At 43.9% G+C, this 21,954-nt stretch overlaps 2 protein-coding genes across 2 annotated transcripts in view; both read right to left on the bottom strand.

Moving 5' to 3' along the window:
- Nucleotides 1–21,954, bottom strand: part of dnajc28 (DnaJ (Hsp40) homolog, subfamily C, member 28) — a 1,235,492-nt gene that overhangs the window by 531,538 nt on the left and 682,000 nt on the right. The gene's annotated exons all lie outside the window — the stretch shown is intronic.
- LOC114642959 (olfactory receptor 6N1-like) lies at nucleotides 4,728–5,737 on the bottom strand. The gene has a single exon (XM_028791691.2). It carries the CDS (start codon nucleotides 5,715–5,717, stop codon nucleotides 4,728–4,730), a length of 990 nt encoding a protein of 329 aa, XP_028647524.2. The 5' UTR covers nucleotides 5,718–5,737.

Raw genomic sequence — 21,954 nt, 5'->3', positions numbered from 1 at the left:
CCAGCAGGGCACAAATCCACTGCATGTGCCTGTAGAACTGCATTGGCTGGTTTCAGCGCACCAAGCACATGAAGGAGGAATTTTCCTGTATTGAGGAAATTCTGCTTTTTTAATTGGGTCAAAAGATCACATGCCTCTATGCAAATGTGAAAAGGGGCAGTGTCAGCCTCTGCTACCTCTGAGAGAAGCCCCCTTATAGCTTCCTCATTGTTGACAATGGGCTTTGTGACATCATAATGACTGGTCCATCGTATTTCTAGAAGTCTTTTCAGTGTGGGTGTATCGTATGTGTGTGAAACATAATGTCTGTGACAAAATGTGTTCAATGAATTTGACCAGTCAAAGAACGTCTTAGCCAGAGGTTCTGATTCCATTGCATGGAGCTGATGGTTGTAGCAGTGTACATACAGTGCATCCGGAAAGTATTCCCAGTGCTTCATCACTTTTTCCACATTTTGTTATGTCACAGCCTTATTCCAAAATGGATTAAATTCATTTTTTTCCTCAGAATTCTACACACAACACCCCATAATGACGTGAAAAAAGTTTACTTGAGATTTTTGCAAATTTATTAAAAATTTAAAAATGGAGAAAGCACATGTACATAAGTATTCACAGCCTTTGCCATGAAGCTCCAAATTGAGCTCAGGTGCATCCTGTTTCCCCTGATCACCCTTGAGATGTTTCTGCAGCTTCATTGGAGTCCACCTGTGGTAAATTCAGTTGACTGGACATGATTTGGAAAGGCACACACCTGTCTATAGAAGGTCCCACAGTTAACAGTTCATGTCAGAGCACAAACCAAGCATGAAGTCAAAGGAATTGTCTGTAGACCTCCGAGACAGGATTGTCTCCAGGCACAAATCTGGGGAAGGTTACAGAAAAATGTCTGCTGCTTTGAAGGTCCCAATGAGCACAGTGGCCTTCATCATCCGTAAGTGGAAGAAGTTCGAAACCACCAGGACTCTTCCTAGAGCTGGCCGGCCATCTAAACTGAGCGATCAGGGGAGAAGGGCCTTAGTCAGGGGAGGTGACCAAGAACCCGATGGTCACTCTGTCAGAGCTGCAGAGGTCCTCTGTGGAGAGAGGAGAACCTTCCAGAAGGACAACCATCTCTGCAGCAATCCACCAATCAGGCCTGTATGGTAGAGTGCCCAGACGGAAGCCACTCCTTAGTAAAAGGCACATGGCAGCCCGCCTGGAGTTTGCCAAAAGGCACCTGAAGGACTCTCAGACCATGAGAAAGAAAATTCTCTGGTCTGATGAGACAAAGATTGAATCTTTGGTGTGAATGCCAGGCGTCACGTTTGGAGGAAACCAGGCACCCGCTCATCACCAGGCCAATACCATCCCTACAGTGAAGCATGGTGGTGGCAGCATCATGCTGTGGGGATGTTTTTCAGCAGCAGGGACTGGGAGACTAGTCAGGATAAAGGGAAAGATGACTGCAGCAATGTACAGAGACATCCTGGATGAAAACCTGCTCCAGAGCACTCTTGACCTCAGACTGGGGCGACGGTTCATCTTTCAGCAGGACAACGACCCTAAGCACACAGCCAAGATATCAAAGGAGTGGCTTCAGGACAACTCTGTGAATGTCCTTGAGTGGCCCAGCCAGAGCCCAGACTTGAATACGATTGAACATCTCTGGAGAGATCTTAAAATGGCTGTGCACCAACGCTTCCCATCCAACCTGATGGAGCTTTGAGAGGTGCTGCAAAGAGGAATGGGCCAAACTGGCCAAGGATAGGTGTGCCAAGCTTGTGGCATCATATTCAACAAGACTTGAGGCTGGAATTGCTGCCAAAGGGGCATCGACAAAGTATTGAGCAAAGGCTGTGAATACTTATGGACATGGGATTTCTCAGTTTTTTTTATTTTTAATAAATTTGCAAAAATCTCAAGTAAACTTTTTTCACGTTGTCATTATGGGGTGTTGTGTGCAGAATTCTGAGGAAAAAAATGAATATAATCCATTATGGAATAAGGCTGTAACATAACAAAATGTGGGAAAAGTGATGCGCTGGGAATACTTTCCAGATGCACTGTATGTACTGTACTTACCAACTCTGTTTTGTAACAAAGCCTGGACACCACCCCTTGCCCCAGACATGACAGAAGCACCATCAAACACTGACACACTAAACTGTCTGGGCTGTAACCTAGATCAGAGAGATGTGACAGACTTTGGTTACAAATATATTCAGCATCAAGCTGATTCAGTTCAAGGAAGCCAATCAGGTGTTCTTCAGGGATGGAGTTCTGGACAAATCTAATCACTACAGACAAATTCTCAATGTTACAGTGATCCCTGGTACCATCACTTTTAATGCAAAGTCCAGGAGAGTCGGCTTTTTCATATTTGGTCCTGATATCTTTCACCACCATTTTGGCAAGAGTCTCAATTATTTCATTTTGAATTACATTGGATGTGTATTTTGTGCTGTCTGGCACGTATTTTACAATTTCTGCAAGTTTGGCATCTTTTTTGATTGTGTAATCAAAGAACTTAAGGAAAAGTCTGTCCTCCCCACCTTCGTGATTGTGACCACGAAGAGCCAGTTCATTGACTGCAAGGAACTCAATGGCCTCCCCAATGCTTTTCACATCATATCTATTCTTTTCTAAATGGGTTGGACCCAGTAGTTGAACTATGCTTTCACCCATCTCTGCTCTGGCGCCGATACTCTTGCCATGCAGACATGGCTCTGACGTGCGGGATACTAGACGCGTGTTTGTGGAAGCCGCCGCCGTCTTTTTCTAGAGCTTTTTTCCAGTTAGTGTAGCTGTGTTTGGTGAATATGTCCTCGCGGTCCGAACTGGAAACACTAAATTTGTGGCAGGGAAAGCAAAAGCTGCCATCACGGACAACAGAATATTCAAGCCATGGTCGAGTCTGATGCCAGCTTGCACTTTCCAAATGCACGCTTGGGATAATTAGTTTAAAACGGGCTGGGATGGGCTATCCATATTTAAGTCAGGCAGACCGGACTGTATATTTGTTGAAGGCAGAGGTTTGGAGTACCCGACATGGGCGCAGAGCTGGAGGATTGTGTAGGCTTATCTACATCTTCTGGAGTTTCAGTTCCCGACGTGGGTGCGCTGTGCTCCGTGTTGGTAGCAGAGGTGTTGGGCTCAACCGTGGAGCCAGCAGCTTGCGGAGGGACAGAGGTTGAAGATGTCTGCTTTTTAATAAGCTACCTATGCATAGCCTTTGGTGTTACCAACCAGAAAATAAAAGAAGAATGGAACGTATACGCTGTTTTAATTAAAGAATGCGGTCAACAGGTTCAAAACGTGCTGCAAAATGTGCGGCGAAGTGAACTGTCTAATGGAGGAGACACAGACGGATACGCCCCAAATTCAAACGGAAAGCAACTCAGTTTTGAAAATCAAATGTTATTCTTCTCCAGAGTTTTCAATGGACAGACAGAGCATTTCGCAGGGTGGGCACGGCTTGTCTCGGGAGGGGCAGTGCCCACCCCAGCCCCCCCGTGGTCACACCTCTGGTTACTACTCTCAACCCCTCCCTGCCGACAAAAGTCGACATCCACCCTGAAAGAGTTAAATGGCTGTCATTTGCTTTGTTATTTTTTGAAATACGAGTTAACTCATCGTAGGCATATCTATAGACAGACATCTTGTCACCCATAAATAGATGATAATGGATGTCTGAAATACGAATGGGAAACCCTTTTCAGTTAACTTTTTTCACATTCACCATTGTGACCACAAGGGGGAGGCAGAGAGCGAGAGAGAGAGCGAGTCAAACCACAGACACAGCAATATATGAATAACATAACGGGTTTTTATTCCACAAAGCACCTTCCAATGAACACCTCTTCCAACGATTAGCCACAATGATACAATAAACTAACAAATAAATCATCAATTGTTCCTCCTTCTCCCTTCCGCTGAGTGTTGCCTGCTGCCTCCCATCTCTGTCTTGTCCATGTGTGACAGCAGGCTCCTTTTTATTCTCGACCCGGGAATGCTGTGTCTTCCAGGAAGCACTTCCAGGCCATAAAGAAAGTAGGGAGGTCCTGTTCCTCCAACAGCACCCTCTAACAATACCCAGGGACCCAACAGGGCTGCACTCCTGGATCTCCAACTCCCACGTATCCCTGCATGTGTCCCGACTGGATTCCTATGGGAGAACCACCGCCGCCACCTATCGTATTGGGGGATTGAACTGCTCCCCAAACTCCCGGCTATCGCTTGGCCTTCTATTCATCTGAAAAGTTATTTATTTGTTTTTCGATATCTTCGTGCTGGCCTCCCGTCCGAGTAATGGCTTCTTCCCAGTCTCATATCCTCCTACTCCATACCTTTTATTTTTCAGAAAAATTATTTACACAAGTAGAGCCACAGCCATCTGAACATCTGTCAGTGATTCACGCCTGACCCCAACGAAGTTCAAACGGAAACTGCGATTTTCGATTGCAATGAATTGTGCTCGAGTTATCGCGCATGCGGTGTGCACAAACAAATTTCTATTCCATGCAATAACTTTGAGGTAACTCCAAAACATTTGTTATGGAGAAAATTAAGTTTTACGGTGAGTTTTGCTCAATAACAAAGCCATTTTACGCTGCCATCAGGAACATATTTACCGACCTTTGTTGTGGCAGTCAAGATGGGTCAACTATCGATTACAGAATTTAATAAAAATTGACATCCCTAGCTCATACTTCCCGGTTTATTTCCAAAATATTTCTCGATTGTTGTTACGCTATTTTCGACACTTCGCCATTTGTAACTAACGGTTCGGCATTTTGAGGCCGAAAGAGGAAAGTGAGATATTTCTCAGCGGCCTGCTTTATCTGTTTGTTTCTCAGGCTGTAGATGATGGGGTTCAATATGGGCGCCAAAATGTACGCAAAGACTCCGATGATGACGCGCGTATCTTGGGTGGAGCTGTGGGTGAGAGCTGTTATGTACAGCAGGTCGGCAGAAAAGTAGTAAATGAGCACGATGAGCAGGTGGGAGACGCAGGTTGACAGAGCTTTCTTGCGGTCGTCCTTCTTCATGCCGGCGATGGTCTTTATTATCCTCACGTAGGAACAGATTATCAACAAGAAAGGAATGTTGGTTATGCACATGGCAGCGACAAAAGCATTCTCGATGACAGCTGTGACGTCATCACACGCCAACGATACGACCGTAGGATAGTCGCAATAGCAGTAGTCGATTTTGTTTGGGCCGCAAAATATCAGTGGAATGGCCTGTATTAAGGCCGGGACAGGCACCATGTGTCCCAGTATCCAGGCCACAATAGCCAATAGGACGCAGAGCTTGCCATTGATGATAACATGGTAGTGAAGGGGCTTCATAATGGCGACATAACGGTCATAGGCCATGACGATCAGAATGACGTTCTCCGTTCCTCCGATCGCCAGAACCAAATACATCTGGGTGAAACATCCGGCAACTGAAATACTTTTATCATCGAGAAGGAATACTGCAAACATTTTCGGGAGTATTATGGTGGAGAGCATTATGTCCAAGACAGCTAAGTGACAGAGGAAGAAGTACATCGGGGTGTGAAGCCGCTGGTCCAGAATCACCAGGGAGAGGATGAGAAGATTCCCAGTCATCACGATGAAGTAAGCCAGCAGGAAGACGATACATAGCAGGTTCTGGCTGTCTTGTAGACCGGGAACTCCCACCAGAATGAATTCGGTAATTTGCTGTGATGTCCCATTGCTCACTTGCATTGTCTGAAGTCTGATGGGGTTAACTGTGAAAGGAGTAAAAGGGAAAGAAAGAGGTGAGAAGCCATCCTACAGTGTCAGAATTCATGGAATGTGAAGCCCAAAAGAACAATGCCCTTAGGATGGTGGACCCAGTGCTCAGTCATTCTGTCTTTCAGCTCCTCTTCGAAGTCCTAGGTTGCAATCCCAACCCCGACACTTTGAGATTTGTATCTGCGTCTTCCTCACCGTGTCCGTGATATTCTTTTCCAGATAATTTAATCTTCCCTCAAACAACCGCAAATGTGCAGGTTAGGTTGATTAGGGATCTCCTAGCCAGGGTTGGTTCCTTAATTCTGTTTGATAGTTTCAGAAGTTTGTTACTTTATCCTAATTTGTTAGGAGTTCCTGTATCAATGTGGGTATTTTTACGCTCATTTTGGGCTCTTTTGGGGGTCACTAAATTCTAAGTCTAGTGTCCAAATTTCTCCATTCCTTTCCATTTTGATTCCTAAATTTTTTAATTTTGTAATTCACGATCTTCACCAGTTTGGTTTCCCATTGTTAGGGCTAACGGAACGGTTGTTCTCGAAGGATGACCGGATAAAAGATCTCGACTCACAACATTCCCATCTCTGAGCTGTGGAATTCACAACCTAAATCTCTTATGGCTTTTCATTAACTTTTCTATTTTTGTGATTCCTGGTAATTCCTCGTAAGGTGGAGTGGTGGCTCGGAGGTAGGGATCTGCACTGGTAATCGGAAAGGTTGCTGGTTCGAATCTTATAAACGCCAAAAGTGACTCTTGAGTAAGGCCCTTAACCTGCAATTGCTCCATCCTGGGTATGACGTTAATCTGCATCCAGCCCAGCATGGAGGCCCTCCAACCTGGGGGTCAGTGGTAGAATTGTTACTCCGGCCACCATTAAAAACCTCCTACTGGCTCCATTCCATCTGAACTTGTGTAGTACTGAGGTGAGACCCATTGCATGGCTACACTGGGGTCCCAATCTGGGATCCTGAGTTGGTTCATCATGTGGTGGGTGCGGCAATGTGCTGTATCAGCGTGTGTTCCTAACCTCTGGTAATTCCAGACATTTTCTCTTATTTTTCGACCTTGAATTTTCGCCTCACGTTTTGGTTTAGATCTTACTGATCTCCCAGTTTTGCTCCTTTTTTCAGACTGTTTGCTCATCTCCTGGCTATATTGACTCACAGGAGACCAAAACAAAAAGGAAATAGAAATGAGGAGAATTGAGAGTCAAAAAAAACGGACCAAAGATCAAAAAAAGAAGTTTTTCGGCAATCAGAAAATTCAGCTCTCTAAGGATTCGAAAAATAAAGATCTTTCAATGCAACAAAACAAAGTCTCTCGGTCAAGCTCAGATACCCTAAAAACACCCGGGGCGATCTTTGTGCTGACATCATAAATGAGTGCAAGCAGGGGAATTCTGGGAAAGATCTCCATGGAGACAGCAGAAACAGAAACCAAACGGAAAACAAAATGGCACTGAATGTGATTAAATAATGAACCTCTTCAGAATTGATTCTAAGCATAATCAAACTTCAGAATCGAATTCCTGGTGTCTCAAAGCCTTATAATCCACGCGTAGACTGATAGGAACATCACACATGCTAAACATTTATAAAAAGTGGAGGTCATAACCCTGGCGTCACTCTCACGTCTTGTCTGATACCGCCAAGAGAGATGCCAGTTCTTCATGACCCAGCACAGGCTCTGAGAGTAATCCGCCATGTTACCTTGTCTTGCCATGTAAGGACTCCGACATACCAAAGTATAAGGGGAATAAAATGAAACTAACACTAGAATCCCTGACGCCTACGGAGAAAACCGTAATGCCAGGCCACCCCAGATTCCCCAGCACCTCCTCATCAGCGTGTTTTGTTTTGTATTTTGTAAATGTGTCGATCAGCACTGGCAGCAGGCAGCCTGCTATCCCATCCCAGCGTCAAGTCAGTTGCAAAATTCTCCAGACTCAAGTCTATTTATCTGAGGGTGAGGAGTTTGGAATTGAAAAAGGTAAATCATATTTGGAAGACATGCACTTCACGTGTGTCCCGTGTCTACAACGATCTGGGGTAAATTGTAGGATGACAGGAAATGCAAGGCAAGAAATGTTGAACACATAACTGAAACAGAAACTTATTTTCATGTTCTACTAATAGTTGGCAAAATACTGATGTGAAACGTACGATGTGTGAAGACTCATTGACAGCAACATGCAAATGGAATGCTGAATATAACTGAATGCTTTCATTTATAAAAGGTGGAGATCATAACCCTGGCGTCACTCTCACGTCTTGTCTAATACCGCCAGGAGAGATTCCAGCTCTTCACGACCCGGCGCAGGCTCTGAAAGTAATCTGCCTTTGTTACCTTGTCTTGCTATGTAAGGACTCCTATAAGGCAAAGATGAACTGACATACCAAAGTATAAGGGGAATAAAATGAAACTAACACTAGAATCCCTGACGCCTATGGAGAAAGCCGTAATGCCAGGCCACCCCAGATTCCCTCGCACCTCCTCATCAGCGTCTTTTGTTTTGCAAATGTGTCAATCAGCACTGGCAGCAGGCAGCCTGCTATCCCACCCCAGCGTCAAGCCAGATGCAAAATTCTCCGGGCTCAAGTCTGTTTATCTGGGTGTGAGGTGTCTGGAATTGAAAAAGGTAAATCATATTTGGAAGACATGCACTTCACATGTGTCCCGTGTCTACAACGATCTGGGTAAATTGTAGGATGACAGGAAATGCGAGGCAAGAAATGTTGAACACGTAACTGAAACAGAAACTTATATTCATCCATCCATCCATTTTCCAACCCGCTGAATCCAAACACAGGGTCACAGGGGTCAGCTGGAGCCAATCCCAGCCAACACAGGGCACAAGGCAGGAACCAATCATAGGCAGGGTGCCAACCCACCGCAGAACTTACTTTCACGTTCTACTAATAGTTGGCAAAATGCTGACGTGAAACGTACGATGTGTGAAGACTCATTGACAGCACCATGCAGATGGAATGCTGAATATAACTGAATGCTTTCATTTATGAAAAGTGGAGATCATAAGCCTGGCGTCACTCTCACGTCTTGTCTGATACCACCAGGAGAGATGCCAGCTCTTCATGACCCGGCGCAGGCTCTGAGAGTAATCCGCCATGTAACCTTGTCTTGCCATGTAAGGACTCCGACATACCAAAGTATAAGGGGAATAAAATGAAACTAACACTAGAATCCCTGACACCTACGGAGAAAACTGTAATGCCAGGCCACCCCAGATTCCCTCGCACCTCCACATCAGCGTCTTTTGTTTTGCAAATGTGTCGATCACCACTGGCAGCAGGCAGCCTGCTATCCCATCCCAGTGTCAAGTCAGTTGCAAAATTCTCCAGGCTCAAGTCTGTTTATCTGGGTGTGAGGAGTCTGGAATTGAAAAAGGTAAATCATATTTGGAAGACATGCACTTCACGTGTGTCCCGTGTCTACAACGATCTGGGTAAATTGTAGGATGACAGGAAATGCGAGGCAAGAAATGCTGAACACGTAACTGAAACAGAAACTTATTTTCACGTTCTACTAATAATTGGCAAAATGCTGACGTGAAACGTACGATGTGTGAAGACTCATTGACAGCAACATGCGAATGGAATGAATTCTTTTTCTTTTTGTTTTGTTATCCCTTTTGTGAAAAGCGTTTATTTGATATTTGGGCTTCAGTCTTCACACATTATACACTTTGTGCCATTATTATTATAACATGCAAAAAGTTTCTCTTTTAGTTATGTGTTCAGTATTTCTTACCTCGCATTTCCTGTCATCCAGCTTTTTCACACATTTGCAATACAAAAGACGCAGATGAGGAGGTGCGAATGAATTGAAGCTGGGCCAGTATTACGAGTCTTTTCGTAGGCTTCAGGGATTCTAGTGTTAAATCCATTATAATAAAATGGAAACGGCAAGTCTCCAACACGTGGGGCCAAGTATCCGCAGTGGTGTGTCTGTCAGTCTCTTCTGTCACCGCGCTCATCCCAAATTACTCGTTAATCTTCTGTTACTTTGTGCACCTAAACTGATAACAGCAGTTTTCACTTTTTATTTTGTCTCTCAACCTCAAGGCGATTGTTCAATTTCTTTTGCTCCCTCCTTGAAACCCTGGCAGTGGCTTATTGTGCACAGACTGGAGGAACTGGCGGCGGGTGTTTTAGGAAGAAGCAAATATGCAAAATATGTAAATATTCCACCAACCAAACCTATGCAAAATACAAAATACTTCAAGCCCCAGGAGTATCTATCTGTCCATAGGACCACTTTAAGCCATACACTCCAAACAGTGGGGGCTTTATGGGAGAGTGGCCAGAAAAAAAGCTATTACTTCAAGTAAACCCATTTGGGGTTCACCCAACAGCATGTGGCAGACTCACCACACACGTAGAAGAAGGTTCTCTGGTCAGATGGGACTAAAATTGAACTTTTTGGTCACCGTAGGAAACTCCATGTGTGGGGCAAACCCAACACTTCCCATCACCCCGAGGACACCATTCCCATTCTGAAGTGTGGTGGTGACAGCATCAGGCTGTGGGGACAGGAAAACTGGTCAGGACTGAAGGGAGGATGGATGGCACTAAATACAAAGACATTCTTGGGGAAGACCTGTTTGAGTCTGCCAATGATTTTTAGACTGGCATGAAGGCTCGCCGTCCAGCAGGACAATGAGTGACCCTCAACGTACTGCTAAAGCCACACTGGGAGACATGGAAATGTCTTTGAATGGTCTCATCAAAGTCCAGACCTCAATTCAACAGAGAATGTGTGGCGTGACATGAAGATGGCCGGACATCAAATATGAAGGAGTTGGAGCAATTTGGCCTTGAAGAATGGGTGACAATCCCAGTGACAAGGTGTGCTAATCTAATAGAGACAATCAACAAGAGACCTGCAGCACAAGTGGGCTCCACATAGCACTGACTTGGGGGGGGGGGGGGTTAAATATCTACGCACACTCAGGATTTCTATTTTCGGTCTTAATTATTGTTTGAATCCCTATAAGAAATGTTTTGCACCTTCAAATTGGCAATCAAATGGTGATAACCCCCCCCCCCCCCCCAAAAAATCTATATGAATTCCAAGTGGCAATGTGTCAGAAGAAGAGGGGGGGGGGGGTAAATACTTTCACAAGACACTGTGGATATGAGAGATACCATTTAATAATAGACGGGTAGGGCAAGAGCTAGAAAGAAAGGCACTATATCAGAGATAGATAGATAGATAGATAGATAGATAGATAGATAGATAGATAGATAGATAGATAGATAGATAGATAGATAGATAGATAGATAGATAGATAGATAGATAGATAGAGTGAAAGGCACTATATAATAGATAGATAGATAGATAGATAGATAGATAGATAGATAGATAGATAGATAGATAGATAGATAGATAGATAGATAGATAGATAGATAGATAGATAGATAGATAGACTTAGAAGGAAACTAAAATGTGAACGGCAGGCCTTGGGAAATGTCATGTTGTTATTATGGAGAAAGTCCGGAATTTAGACTTTCAAATGTTGCAGAAATTCTTAAAAACTCACTAGGGTGACACATCCTTTATCATTCTTTAACTTAGAATTATTATTATTATTATTATTATTATTATTTCTTCTGAAGTAAACAACATCTTGTTGTGCTTTAAAAGTACCTGAGAACTTTTCAAAACTGATTTATTTTACATTTTAAACATTTTTCATCATAATCATTTTTTAAACCTGTTTTACAATACCCAATAGCTTCTTGTTTTCATTATCTGTCATTGGTACATTTTACAAGGAAGACTTTCTCAATATACTTTAAAAATTCTGAATTTCTTAATTTTCTGGCCCTATAGTATACAATGTTTTTTAAATAGTGCATTTCATAATAAATAACTGTGCATTGTAATAATTATTTTGTTTTATTTTATTGTATTTTAATAATTATAATTTATTGTTATATTTTACTGCGGTGGGCTGGCGCCCTGCCTGGGGTTTGTCTCCTGCCTTGCGCCTATGTCGGTTGGGATTGGCTCCAGCAGACCCCCATGACCCTGTAGTTAGGATGTAGCGGGTTGGATAATAGATGGATGGATGAATGGATGTTATATTTTAGTTAATAGTGCATTGGAATAGTACATTTTTATATTTTATTTTAATAATTATATTTTGTTCAATTATGCTTATATTTTAACTAATAGTGCGTTTTAATAGTTAATTAACATGAATGGTGCCTTTCCCAATAGTTTTCTAATCTGCTTTAAAAGCAATGAAATAGCTCTAATCATTTTTAGTTTTTATTTAGCACCTTTAAAAATAAAGAGTTTAACAATAAATGTACCTTATTTTTAGTTTTTTATCTAGTGCCTTTCACAATAAATAGTTTATTATAAACTTACCTTAGTTTTAGTTTATATATAATGCCTTTCACAATAAATAGTTTTACTATTAATTTACTTTATTTTCACTTTTTATCCAGTGCCTTTTACAGTAATTAGTGTTATTATAAACTTACCTTATTTTCAGTTTTTATTTGCTACCTTTAAAAATAAAGAGTTTATCAACAAATTTACCTTATTTTTAGTTTTTTTATCTAATGCCTTTCACAATAAATAGTTTTATTATTAATTTACCTTATTTTCAGTTTTTATGTATTACCTTTCATGATAAAGCTTTATTATAAACTTACCTTAGTTTTAGTTTTTATGTAATGCCTTCCACAATACTTCGTTTTTATTATAAAGTGTCCTTATTTTCACTTTTTATATAGTGCCTTTCACATTATTTGTGCTTTTAAATGCCCAGTCGGCTCTACATATTAACTTTATTTTTTTTTTTATACGTGACTTTTCACATTGAGAAGTGTTCTTGCTGCACTCTATTCACGGTTTTATATTTATTTTGGTGCCTGATGTTTCCTGATGCGCTTTACAGATTTGACATTATTCTTTTTTGTTTTTAGTATATTCCATTTGACAATAAAGAGATGTCGAGAGTTGGCACCCTGCCCGGGATTGATTCCTGCCTTGTGCCCTGTGTTGGCTGGGATTGGCTCCAGCAGACCCCCGTGACCCTGTGTTGGGATTCAGCGGGTTGGAAAATGGATGGATGGATGGAGTTGTCGAGATGTGCTTTTAAAGAGCGGATTTCTTTATCTCGTTTTTCTCTTTCTTACATTTTGCCTTTCACAAGTCACGAGTTTCTTGAAGTGCTCTGAAACTCTCCGCTGGCTTTATTATTAATATTATTTTTATATAGCGCCTTTCCCAGACGCCTCTTGATGCGCTTTAGAACTGTCCACATTAACTGCGCTTTTCTCACACTTTTAAGAGGCTCCCTTTCTTGTTTCTATTTCTATTTCTTGCCATTCACGACGGCGACTTTCCTTGACGCGTCTTACGAAGGCCCCCGTTGTTTTTTGCTCTGACGTCGTGGTGCTTTACAGGCTGAAGACACCCGACTCGGTTCTTTTTGATTTTTCCCTTTATGGCGTCCCCGTCTGCTGCATTGCCCCCGTTATGTGGCGCCTTTCACCAAGATGAGTTGTTGATAAACTTTACAACATGCGTGATTATTTTTCAGTTTTGATATTAGTGCCTTTCATGATGAAGCTTTTTTCAATTACTTTCCCTTACTGCGACGCCTTCCATTTTGAGCACATGCTTCCTACTTCTTTTTCTTGTTGACTTTGTTTATTATGGGATGGCTTGTCTTTCAAAATCCCCTTCTTGAATTGCCCTCCGACTCTCCAGCTGCCATTGTCCTTGTGTCTTTTATGTCTTTTATGTTCATAAAATCGCCCGGCAATCCCTAATTACTAGGTGCCTTTGCCCTGAGGGTCTGCGGCTGTCGTTTAAACGGCATGTGATTTAGCGACTGAATAGCGGGGGGCTCGTCGCCTCTCCTTCTTCATCAGGTGTCATAACAGATGACGGTGTAATCCGATCGGCGCGCCGACATTTGAGAAGCCCCCCTTTTGTCTGTCCAGAGAGAGAGAGAGAGACGGAGGCGCCGCGCTGAGGGGTCCACAGGATTAGGTCACGTGTGTAAATCAGAGGAGATCAGCCCGGCGTTCAGGAGAAGCGGTGGCCCGAGGTGTCCTTCAATAAGGGTGCGCACAAAAACTGAGCGAATGTTTTAATATTCCTGCTTTCGCCTTTTTATACGTTCAGTCATTGCCTTTATCTAATACATTTTCTGTAATAATTTTGTTGCGTTTGCCTTTATTCGCTGCGCCCAGTTGAGGTCGCCCTTTTGAAGCTCGCCTTTATTGAATAGAACCATGGCCCGAGACACGCGGTGGTGGCTTTGGAACAATGGATTCGATCAGACCCCTGGTGGCTCAGCTTGTCCTTTTGTGTTGTGTTCATGTTGTTGTATGGAAGCCCACCTTCAATTTGCTCGAAAAGATAACCTGCCTAATATTTGGTGCACATTCATCCTCACAGAGGTCCACAAAGTCCTCATTTTGAGCCTTCAGTGCCCCCCCCCCCCCAAGTGATCGAGAGCTCGGCCCCCTTGTTTTCTGCCTCAGTACATACCTGGCCGGTGGTGCTGGTGGCTCAGACAGAGCGACGTCTTCTCTCACATCTGATGACGCTTGCTATTTTTATGCAGGTAGCTGGGGACTCGGGATCTTTTCTTCCCCTCTCATTATTATTCCACGATGTCTTGGGACCACGGCTATTAATAACGTCTCCTCTTTTTCATATTCTGTTCTTAAATCAAAATCACAAAGCCTTCATTTTTGTAATTAATGCATCCAGTGGATTCAGAAAGTCTTCGGGGCCCTTCGCCTTCTGCCCACTTTGTGTCTGTACATTTCTTTTTAAAGGGCTAAATGGGCCATTTTTGTCCATCACTCTGTGCTCAACAGCCCATAATGACAAAGAGAGAACAAAAAAGGTTTTGCAAATTGATTCCCAATCAAAAACTGAAATCTCTCATTCCTTCAAATTGTTTTCAGGTGCCTCCTGCTTGCTTTATTTCTCCTTGAGATGTTTCCAGAACTCCATTGGAGTCCACCTGTGGCCAACTGACTGGACGTCATTCAGAGAAGCACACGTGTGTATTTGTGTATAGGAGGTCCCACAATTCACACTGCATGTCCAACCACGATGTCCAAGGGACTCTCCAGGTACTTCCATGGTTAAATCAGGTTCATCCTGTTTGCTTTAATTCTCCTTGAGATGTTTCCAGAACTCCATTGGAGTCCACCTGTGGCCAACTGACCGGACGTCATTCAGAGAATCACACGTGTGTATTTGTGTATAGGAGGTCCCACAATTCACACTGCATGTCCAACCACGATGTCCAAGGGACTCTCCAGGTACTTCCATGGTTAAATCAGGTTCATCCTGTTTGCTTTAATTCTCCTTGAGATGTTTCCAGAACTCCATTGGAGTCCACCTGTGGCCAACTGACTGGACGTCATTCAGAGAAGCACATGTGTGTATTTGTGTATAGGAGGGTCCCACAATTCACACTGCACGTCCAACCACGATATCCAAAGGACTCTTCGGGTACTTCCATGGTTAAATCAGGTCCATACTGTTTGCTTCAGTTCTCCTTGAGATGTTTCTAGAACTTGACTGGAGTCCACCTGAGGCAAATTGACGTGACTGGACATCAATTAGAAAGGCACATGTGTACCAGTGTGCAGAAGGTCCCATGATTCACGCTGCATGTCAGCACAAAAAACAAACTATGATGTCTGTGGGACTCTCTGTAGACCTCCACGGTCAAACTGTGGTCAGGTCCATCCCGTTTGCTGCAGTATGTGTCCAGAACTGACTGTGGTCAGATCCATCCTGTTTTCTTCAGTTCTCCTTGAGATGTGTCCAGAACTTGAATGGAGTACACTGGTGCCAGAGTGAACTGACAGGACATCATTTAGAAAGGCACACGTGTGTAGCTGTGCACCAACGGACCCACAATTCACACTGCATGTCACTTCAAGCCCAAGGAACTCTCTGTAGACCTCCACAGTCAAACTGTGGTCAGGTCCATCCTGTTTGCTTCAGTATGTGTCCAAAACTTGACTGGAGTCCACCAGTGCCAGACTGGACATCATTTATAAAAGCCCACATGTGTGTAGCTGTGTTCAGAAGGACCCACATTACACACTGCATGTCCAACCATGATGTCCATGATGTTTGCTTCAGCTCTCCTTGAGATGTGCCCAGAATTTGATTGGAGCCCACCGGTGCCAGACTGAACTGACTGGACATCGATTAGAAAGGCACACATGTGTAGCTGTGTACAGAAAACCCCACAATTCACACTGCCTGCCAGCACTAACACCAAGCTGTGATGTCCAAGGGACTCTCTGTAGACCTCCATTGTCAAACTGTGGTCAGATACATCCTGTTTGCTTTAATTCTCTTTGAGATGTTTCTAGAACTTCAATGGAGTCCACCTGCGGCCAGCGGAACTGACTGGACAACATTCAGAGAGACACACGTGTGTAACTCACATTGCATGTCCAACCATTTCCAAGGAACTATCTGGGTACTTCTGTGGTTAAATCAGGTCCATCCTGTTTGCTTCAGTTCTCCTTGAGATGTTTCTAGAACTTGACTGGAGTCCACCTGAGGCAAATTGACGTGATTGGACATCAATTAGAAAGGCATATGTGTGTACCCGTGTGCAGAAGGTCCCACAATTCACACTACATGTCAGCATAAAAATCAAACTATGATGTACATGGGACTCTCTGTAGACCTCCACGGTCAAACTGTGGTCAGATTCATCCTGTTTTCTTCAGTTCTCCTTGAGACGTGTCCAGAACTTGAATGGAGTACACTGGTGCCAGACTGAACTGACTGGACATCATTTATAAAAGCCCACATGTTTGTAGCTGTGTTCAGAAGGACCCACATTACACACTGCATGTCCAACCATGATGTCCATGATGTTTCCTTCAGTTCTCCTTGAGATGTGCCCAGAACTTGATTGGAGCCCACCGATGCCAGACTGAACATCGATTAGAAAGGCACACGTGTGTAGCTGTGTACAGAAGGACCCACAAATCACAATGCCTGTCAGGACTAACATCAAGCTGTGATGTCCAAGGGACTCTCTGTAGACTTCCACGGTCAAACTGTGGTCAGATCCATCCTGTTTGCTTTAATTCTCCTCGAGATGTTTCTAGAACACCACTGGAGTCCACCTGCGGCCAATGGAACTGACCTGACACCATTCAGAGAGACACATGTGTGTATCTGTGTATCTGTGTATAGGAGGTCCCACAATTCACACTGCATATCCAAAACCACGCAGTCCAAGGAACTCTCTGTAGACCTCTGTGATCAAACTGTGGTGAGGCAAAGATCAGGGTCAGGGGATGAAACCATTTCTAAAGCTTTGATGTCTCCCAGGAGCACAGTGGCCTCAACAATTTAGACCACTGAATATCCAGGCTTGGTCAGGGAAGTCACCTAGAACCCAATGGTCACTCAAACAGAGGATCAGAAGTCCTTGGCTTAGATGGGGAGAACCTTCTTAGAATTGACCTTCCATCCAATCTGAGTAACAAGAAGAGCCTCAGTCAGGGAGGTGACCAGAAACCCAATGATCGCTCTAATAATTGTGTTTCAGCAGTTGGTAAGTTTCAGTCAGGTTTAGAACAAATCATAGTAGAGAAACTGCACGGGTTAAAGTAGTCAATCCAAAAGACTTCAGAGCTCCACTCCATTGAGGAGCAATCCCCTTATATTATATGTTAGTGATACGCCTGGTTACACTGTGGTTAAGATTAGGATTGGGGGGGAGGAGGGGGGTCTTACCTGAGCCAAGACAAGTAAAGTAGGTGACAAAAATCTGTCATCCAATTGGCTTGCTACTGAAACGCAGAGCTGTGGAGGTCCCATCTCAGTCAACGAACCTGCGGGTGAATGGCCAAGCCACATATCTGTTCTTGTTCTGCTAGATCTGAGTGCAGCATTTGACACCATAGACCACAACATCCTTATAAATCATCATAGTCAGCTGGTTGTCCTCTCAGGCAGTGTCTTAAACTGGTTACGGTCTTATTTAACAGAGAAGTCTTTGTTAGTTCTGATGATTTTAGTTCACAAATCCATGATTTTCTGTTTCTGCTCAGCACCCGTCGCTCTGCCATGGATGTCAAACTGTCCAGCTCCGTGCCTACAATAGACCCTGCCTTCCTCATCAGTTTGTCCAGGTGTGAGGCGTCCCTCTTCTTTATGCTGCCTCCCCAGCACACCACTGCGTAGAAGAGGGCGCTCGCCACAACCGTCTGACAGAACATCTGAAGCATCTTACTGCAGATGTTGAAGGACACCAGCCTTCTAAGGAAGTATAGTTGGCTCTGTCCTCTCTTGCACAGAGCATCAGTATTGGCAGTCCAGTCCAGTTTATCATCCAGCTGCACTCCCAGGTATTTATAGGTCTGCACCATCTGCACACAGTCACCTCTGATGATCACGGGGTCCGTGAGGGGCCTGGGCCTCCTAAAATCCACCACCAGCTCCTTGGTTTTGCTGGTGTTCAGGTGTAGGTGGTTTGAATCGCACCATTTAACAAAGCCCTTGATTAGGTTCCTATACTGCTCCTCTTGCCCACTCCTGATGCAGCCCATGATAGCAGTGTTGTCAGCGAACTTTTGCACGTGGCAGGACTCCGAGTTGTATTGGAAGTCCGATGTATATAGGCTGAACAGGACCGGAGAAAGTACAGTCCCCTGTGGCGCTCCTGTGTTGCTGACCACAATGTCAGACGTGCAGTTCCCAAGACGCACATACTGAGGTCTGTCTGTAAGATAGTCCACGATCCATGCCACCAGGTATGAATCTACTCCCATCTCTGTCAGCTTGTCCCTAAGGAGCAGAGGTTGGATGGTGTTGAAGGCGCTAGAGAAGTCCAGAAACATAATTCTTACAGCACCACTGCCTCTGCCCAAGTGGGAGAGGGATCGGTGTAGCATATAGATGATGGCATCCTCCGCTCCCACCTTCTCCTGGTATGCGAACTACAGAGGGTCGAGGGCATGGCGGACCTGTGGCCTCAGGTGGTGAAGCAGCAGCCGCTCCATGGTTTTAATCACATGCGATGTCTGACTTCAGGCCTATCGCTCTTTCAGCTCACTAGGATGTGATACCTTTGGGACTGGGGTGATGCAAGATGTTTTCCAAAGCCTCAGGACTCTCCCCTGATTCAGGCTCAAGTTGAAGGTGCGCTGTAGAGGACTCCCCAGCTCCAACGGACAGACCTTCAGCAGTCGTGGCGATACTCCATCTGGACCCGCTGCTTTGCTGGCACGAAGTCTCCTCAGCTCTCTGCTTACCTGGGCTGCTGTAATTGTGGGTGGGGGGGGTACTCTCACCTATGCTGGTATCAGCAGAAGGATGGGTGGAGGGTGCAGTACTCTGAGGTGAGAGTGGGTTAGGGTGGTCAAACCTGTTAAAAAAGTTGTTCATCTGGTTTGCTCTCTCCACATCTCTCTCGATGGTGGCACCCCACTTCGAGCTGCAGCCTGTGATGATCTTCATCCCATCCCACACTTCGTTCATGCTGTTATTCTGCAACTTCTGCTCCAGCCTTCTCCTGTACTGCTCCTTCACCACCCTGGAGTTCCTTCTGCATGCGCTTGAGCTCATGCTGATCACTGCCTTTAACAGCCCTTTTCTTGTCGTTCAAAAGGCCCGTGATGTCACTTGTAATCCATGGCTTGTTGTTAGCATAGCAGTGTACTGTTCTTACTGGAACTACAATGTCCATACAGAAGTTGATGTAGTCAGTAGTGCAGTCAACAACCTCCTCAATGTTCTCACTATGTGATCCCTGCAGGATATCCCAGTCTCTCAGAGCCTGCTCTGCCTCAGGGGACCACTTCCTGAATGATCGTGTGGTTACAGGTAGGACTCTCACTTTTGGTTTGTAGTGAGGCTGAAGCAGAACCAGGTTATGATCTGCTTTCCCAAGCACAGGCAGCGGGGTGGCACTGTATGCGTCTTTAACATTTGCATACAGTAAATCAATAGTCTTATTTCCCCGGGTGTTACAGTCCACATACTGGGAGAAGGCAGGTCATGTTTTGTCCAGCGTTACATGGTTGAAGTCTCCAGCGATTAGCACAAGCGCCTCAGGGTGCTGCGTTTGTAATTTAGCAACATCAGTATGGATGATGTCACTCGCTATCTCCACGTCCGTCCGAGGAGGGATGTAAACAATAACAACAATGTGTTGTGTTTTAAATCCAGACCTTGGGGGGTATTTTCCATACGTCGCTTAAATCATCCGAGATCAGGTGCCTCATCTTGGATAAGTTAATGCCGGTGACACTCATCCAGATAAGTCAGTTTTTCAAACATAGCCGTGTAGTAGATTAGTGTAGCTGGATCTAATCATATGAGATGAATGCGCGCGCCTGCGCTGAGTGAAAAGCCCATATATATTGAGTCTAGAAAACATGATCAGCCAGTCTTTGATAGGCTGTAACAAAATGACGAAAGAACGGGCCATTTTTTTTTCACACACGCGGCGCAAGACCTTTTATTCGAAGGACATGAAGAATTTCAAGATTTAATATGCAGAAGGGGTAACACTGCAAAAGCAGCCCAGACCAGAAAAGACGGCTGGCAAAAAGTGGCCGACAAATTAAACACTAAGTAGTGTGCATTGTACTTACTGAATGCAGCGTTTCATTCCCTATGTGTCAGATTAATTATTATTTAATATGTCATAATTCCAGATCAAACGTGAGCACAAGGAGAACATGGGAACAGGTTAAAGTGAAGTACAAGAATATACTTCAAACTGGTAAATATTGGTATATAACTATTTAAAGAATTGTTGACATAAAGAATCATATATAATATAAAATACATTAATTTTAAAGCTAATAAGAAGGCAGACAATCAAAAAACAGGTGGAGGTCCACGTGGTCCAGACCTAACCCCTGCAGAAGAGTTGGCTCTCCAGCAAAATGCCCATCGCCCTGTTTCTGAGGGCATTCCAGGGGGAAACTCCTCCTCAGAACCAGTGGCAGGATGCAGTGGTCACTTCATTTCAGGTAAAGGATGGTCATTGCATATATTTGTCCTCCATGTGTGCCATAGGTATGTTCCATATAGCCCTCTTTTTTTTGTTGGGTCAGTTGCAGGGAATGTCATATCCTTTGAACCTGTGTCTGACCAACGAGATCTTGACGAAGGTCAAATATTTGATGAAGACACTGTGTCTGATTATTCATCAGGAGGACAGGTACATTTTCCAAATAATGTTTGATCAAACTCCACTCTGATCAGTCCCATGTGCCCCAATCACATTTGGAAATCCTGGTAATGAGAATGTTAGGCTGATTGAGATTCTTCATGGAACTGTGTGTGTTTTAGCCTGTGTATTACCTACCTGCAATGGCATGAAACGCCTCTTTTATTGTCTGCACACGCAGGTGTCCAGGAAACACTATGAAAACCAGAAGGAAATATTTCAGAGCCAAACAGACTTTACAAATTGCCTGGCAAACTACACTTTTAGTTAGATTTTCTGCATCACCTACAGTATATAAAAAAATTGCCACTTGTAAAAAACCTCAAAGCAATGCTTACTGTCTGTGTGGTTGTGAGAGTCCGACTTCACCTAGTTTGACTATAAGGTGCTAATAAATCTTTAAGGTACAATATTCCCCCTCGGCTAAAGCGGTATCTTTCGCAAAGAATTTCCTCCGGGAGCAATAAAGGATCTTGCCGATCGTGAAAAACCCTCTCTATATAAAATTCTCTTCGTATAATTTGTGCACCGATATCAATTGGTCGCTCATTCATGAATGGCGAAGATGACAAGAACAAGAACAAGAACGACTGGATGACTTCCACGTACCGTCACTGATTACGTGTGTAAACTAATCCTTGTTTACGTAGAACAAACCTACTCCGAGCAGGTTTGAGGATTAGGATGTGTTGCTATGACAACACTTCCAGCAAGAGTTTCGAAAAACCGACAGATCAAGATCAGGCCAAATCGTCAACAATTACATCCGGCTAAACGAGTAATCCACGTACGAAAAATACCCCCCTGGATAGGTCTTCAGCTTCAGCTACAGAGGCAATAACATCTAATAATGCAAAAACAATCAGAAAGTTTGTAACTGCTCATAACTTATCAGACCCTGGAGATTTCTAAATCTAAACGTATGAGCACATTCCTTCTTCTCACCAGTACATTATCGTTACTCAAGAACTGATTAT

Source organism: Erpetoichthys calabaricus, chromosome 4 (genome assembly GCF_900747795.2).
Source record: "Erpetoichthys calabaricus chromosome 4, fErpCal1.3, whole genome shotgun sequence".
NCBI classification, from domain to species: Eukaryota; Metazoa; Chordata; class Cladistia; order Polypteriformes; family Polypteridae; genus Erpetoichthys; species Erpetoichthys calabaricus.
The sequence above is the reverse complement of the archived record's forward strand: the minus strand, read 5'-3'. Positions and strand labels throughout refer to the sequence as shown.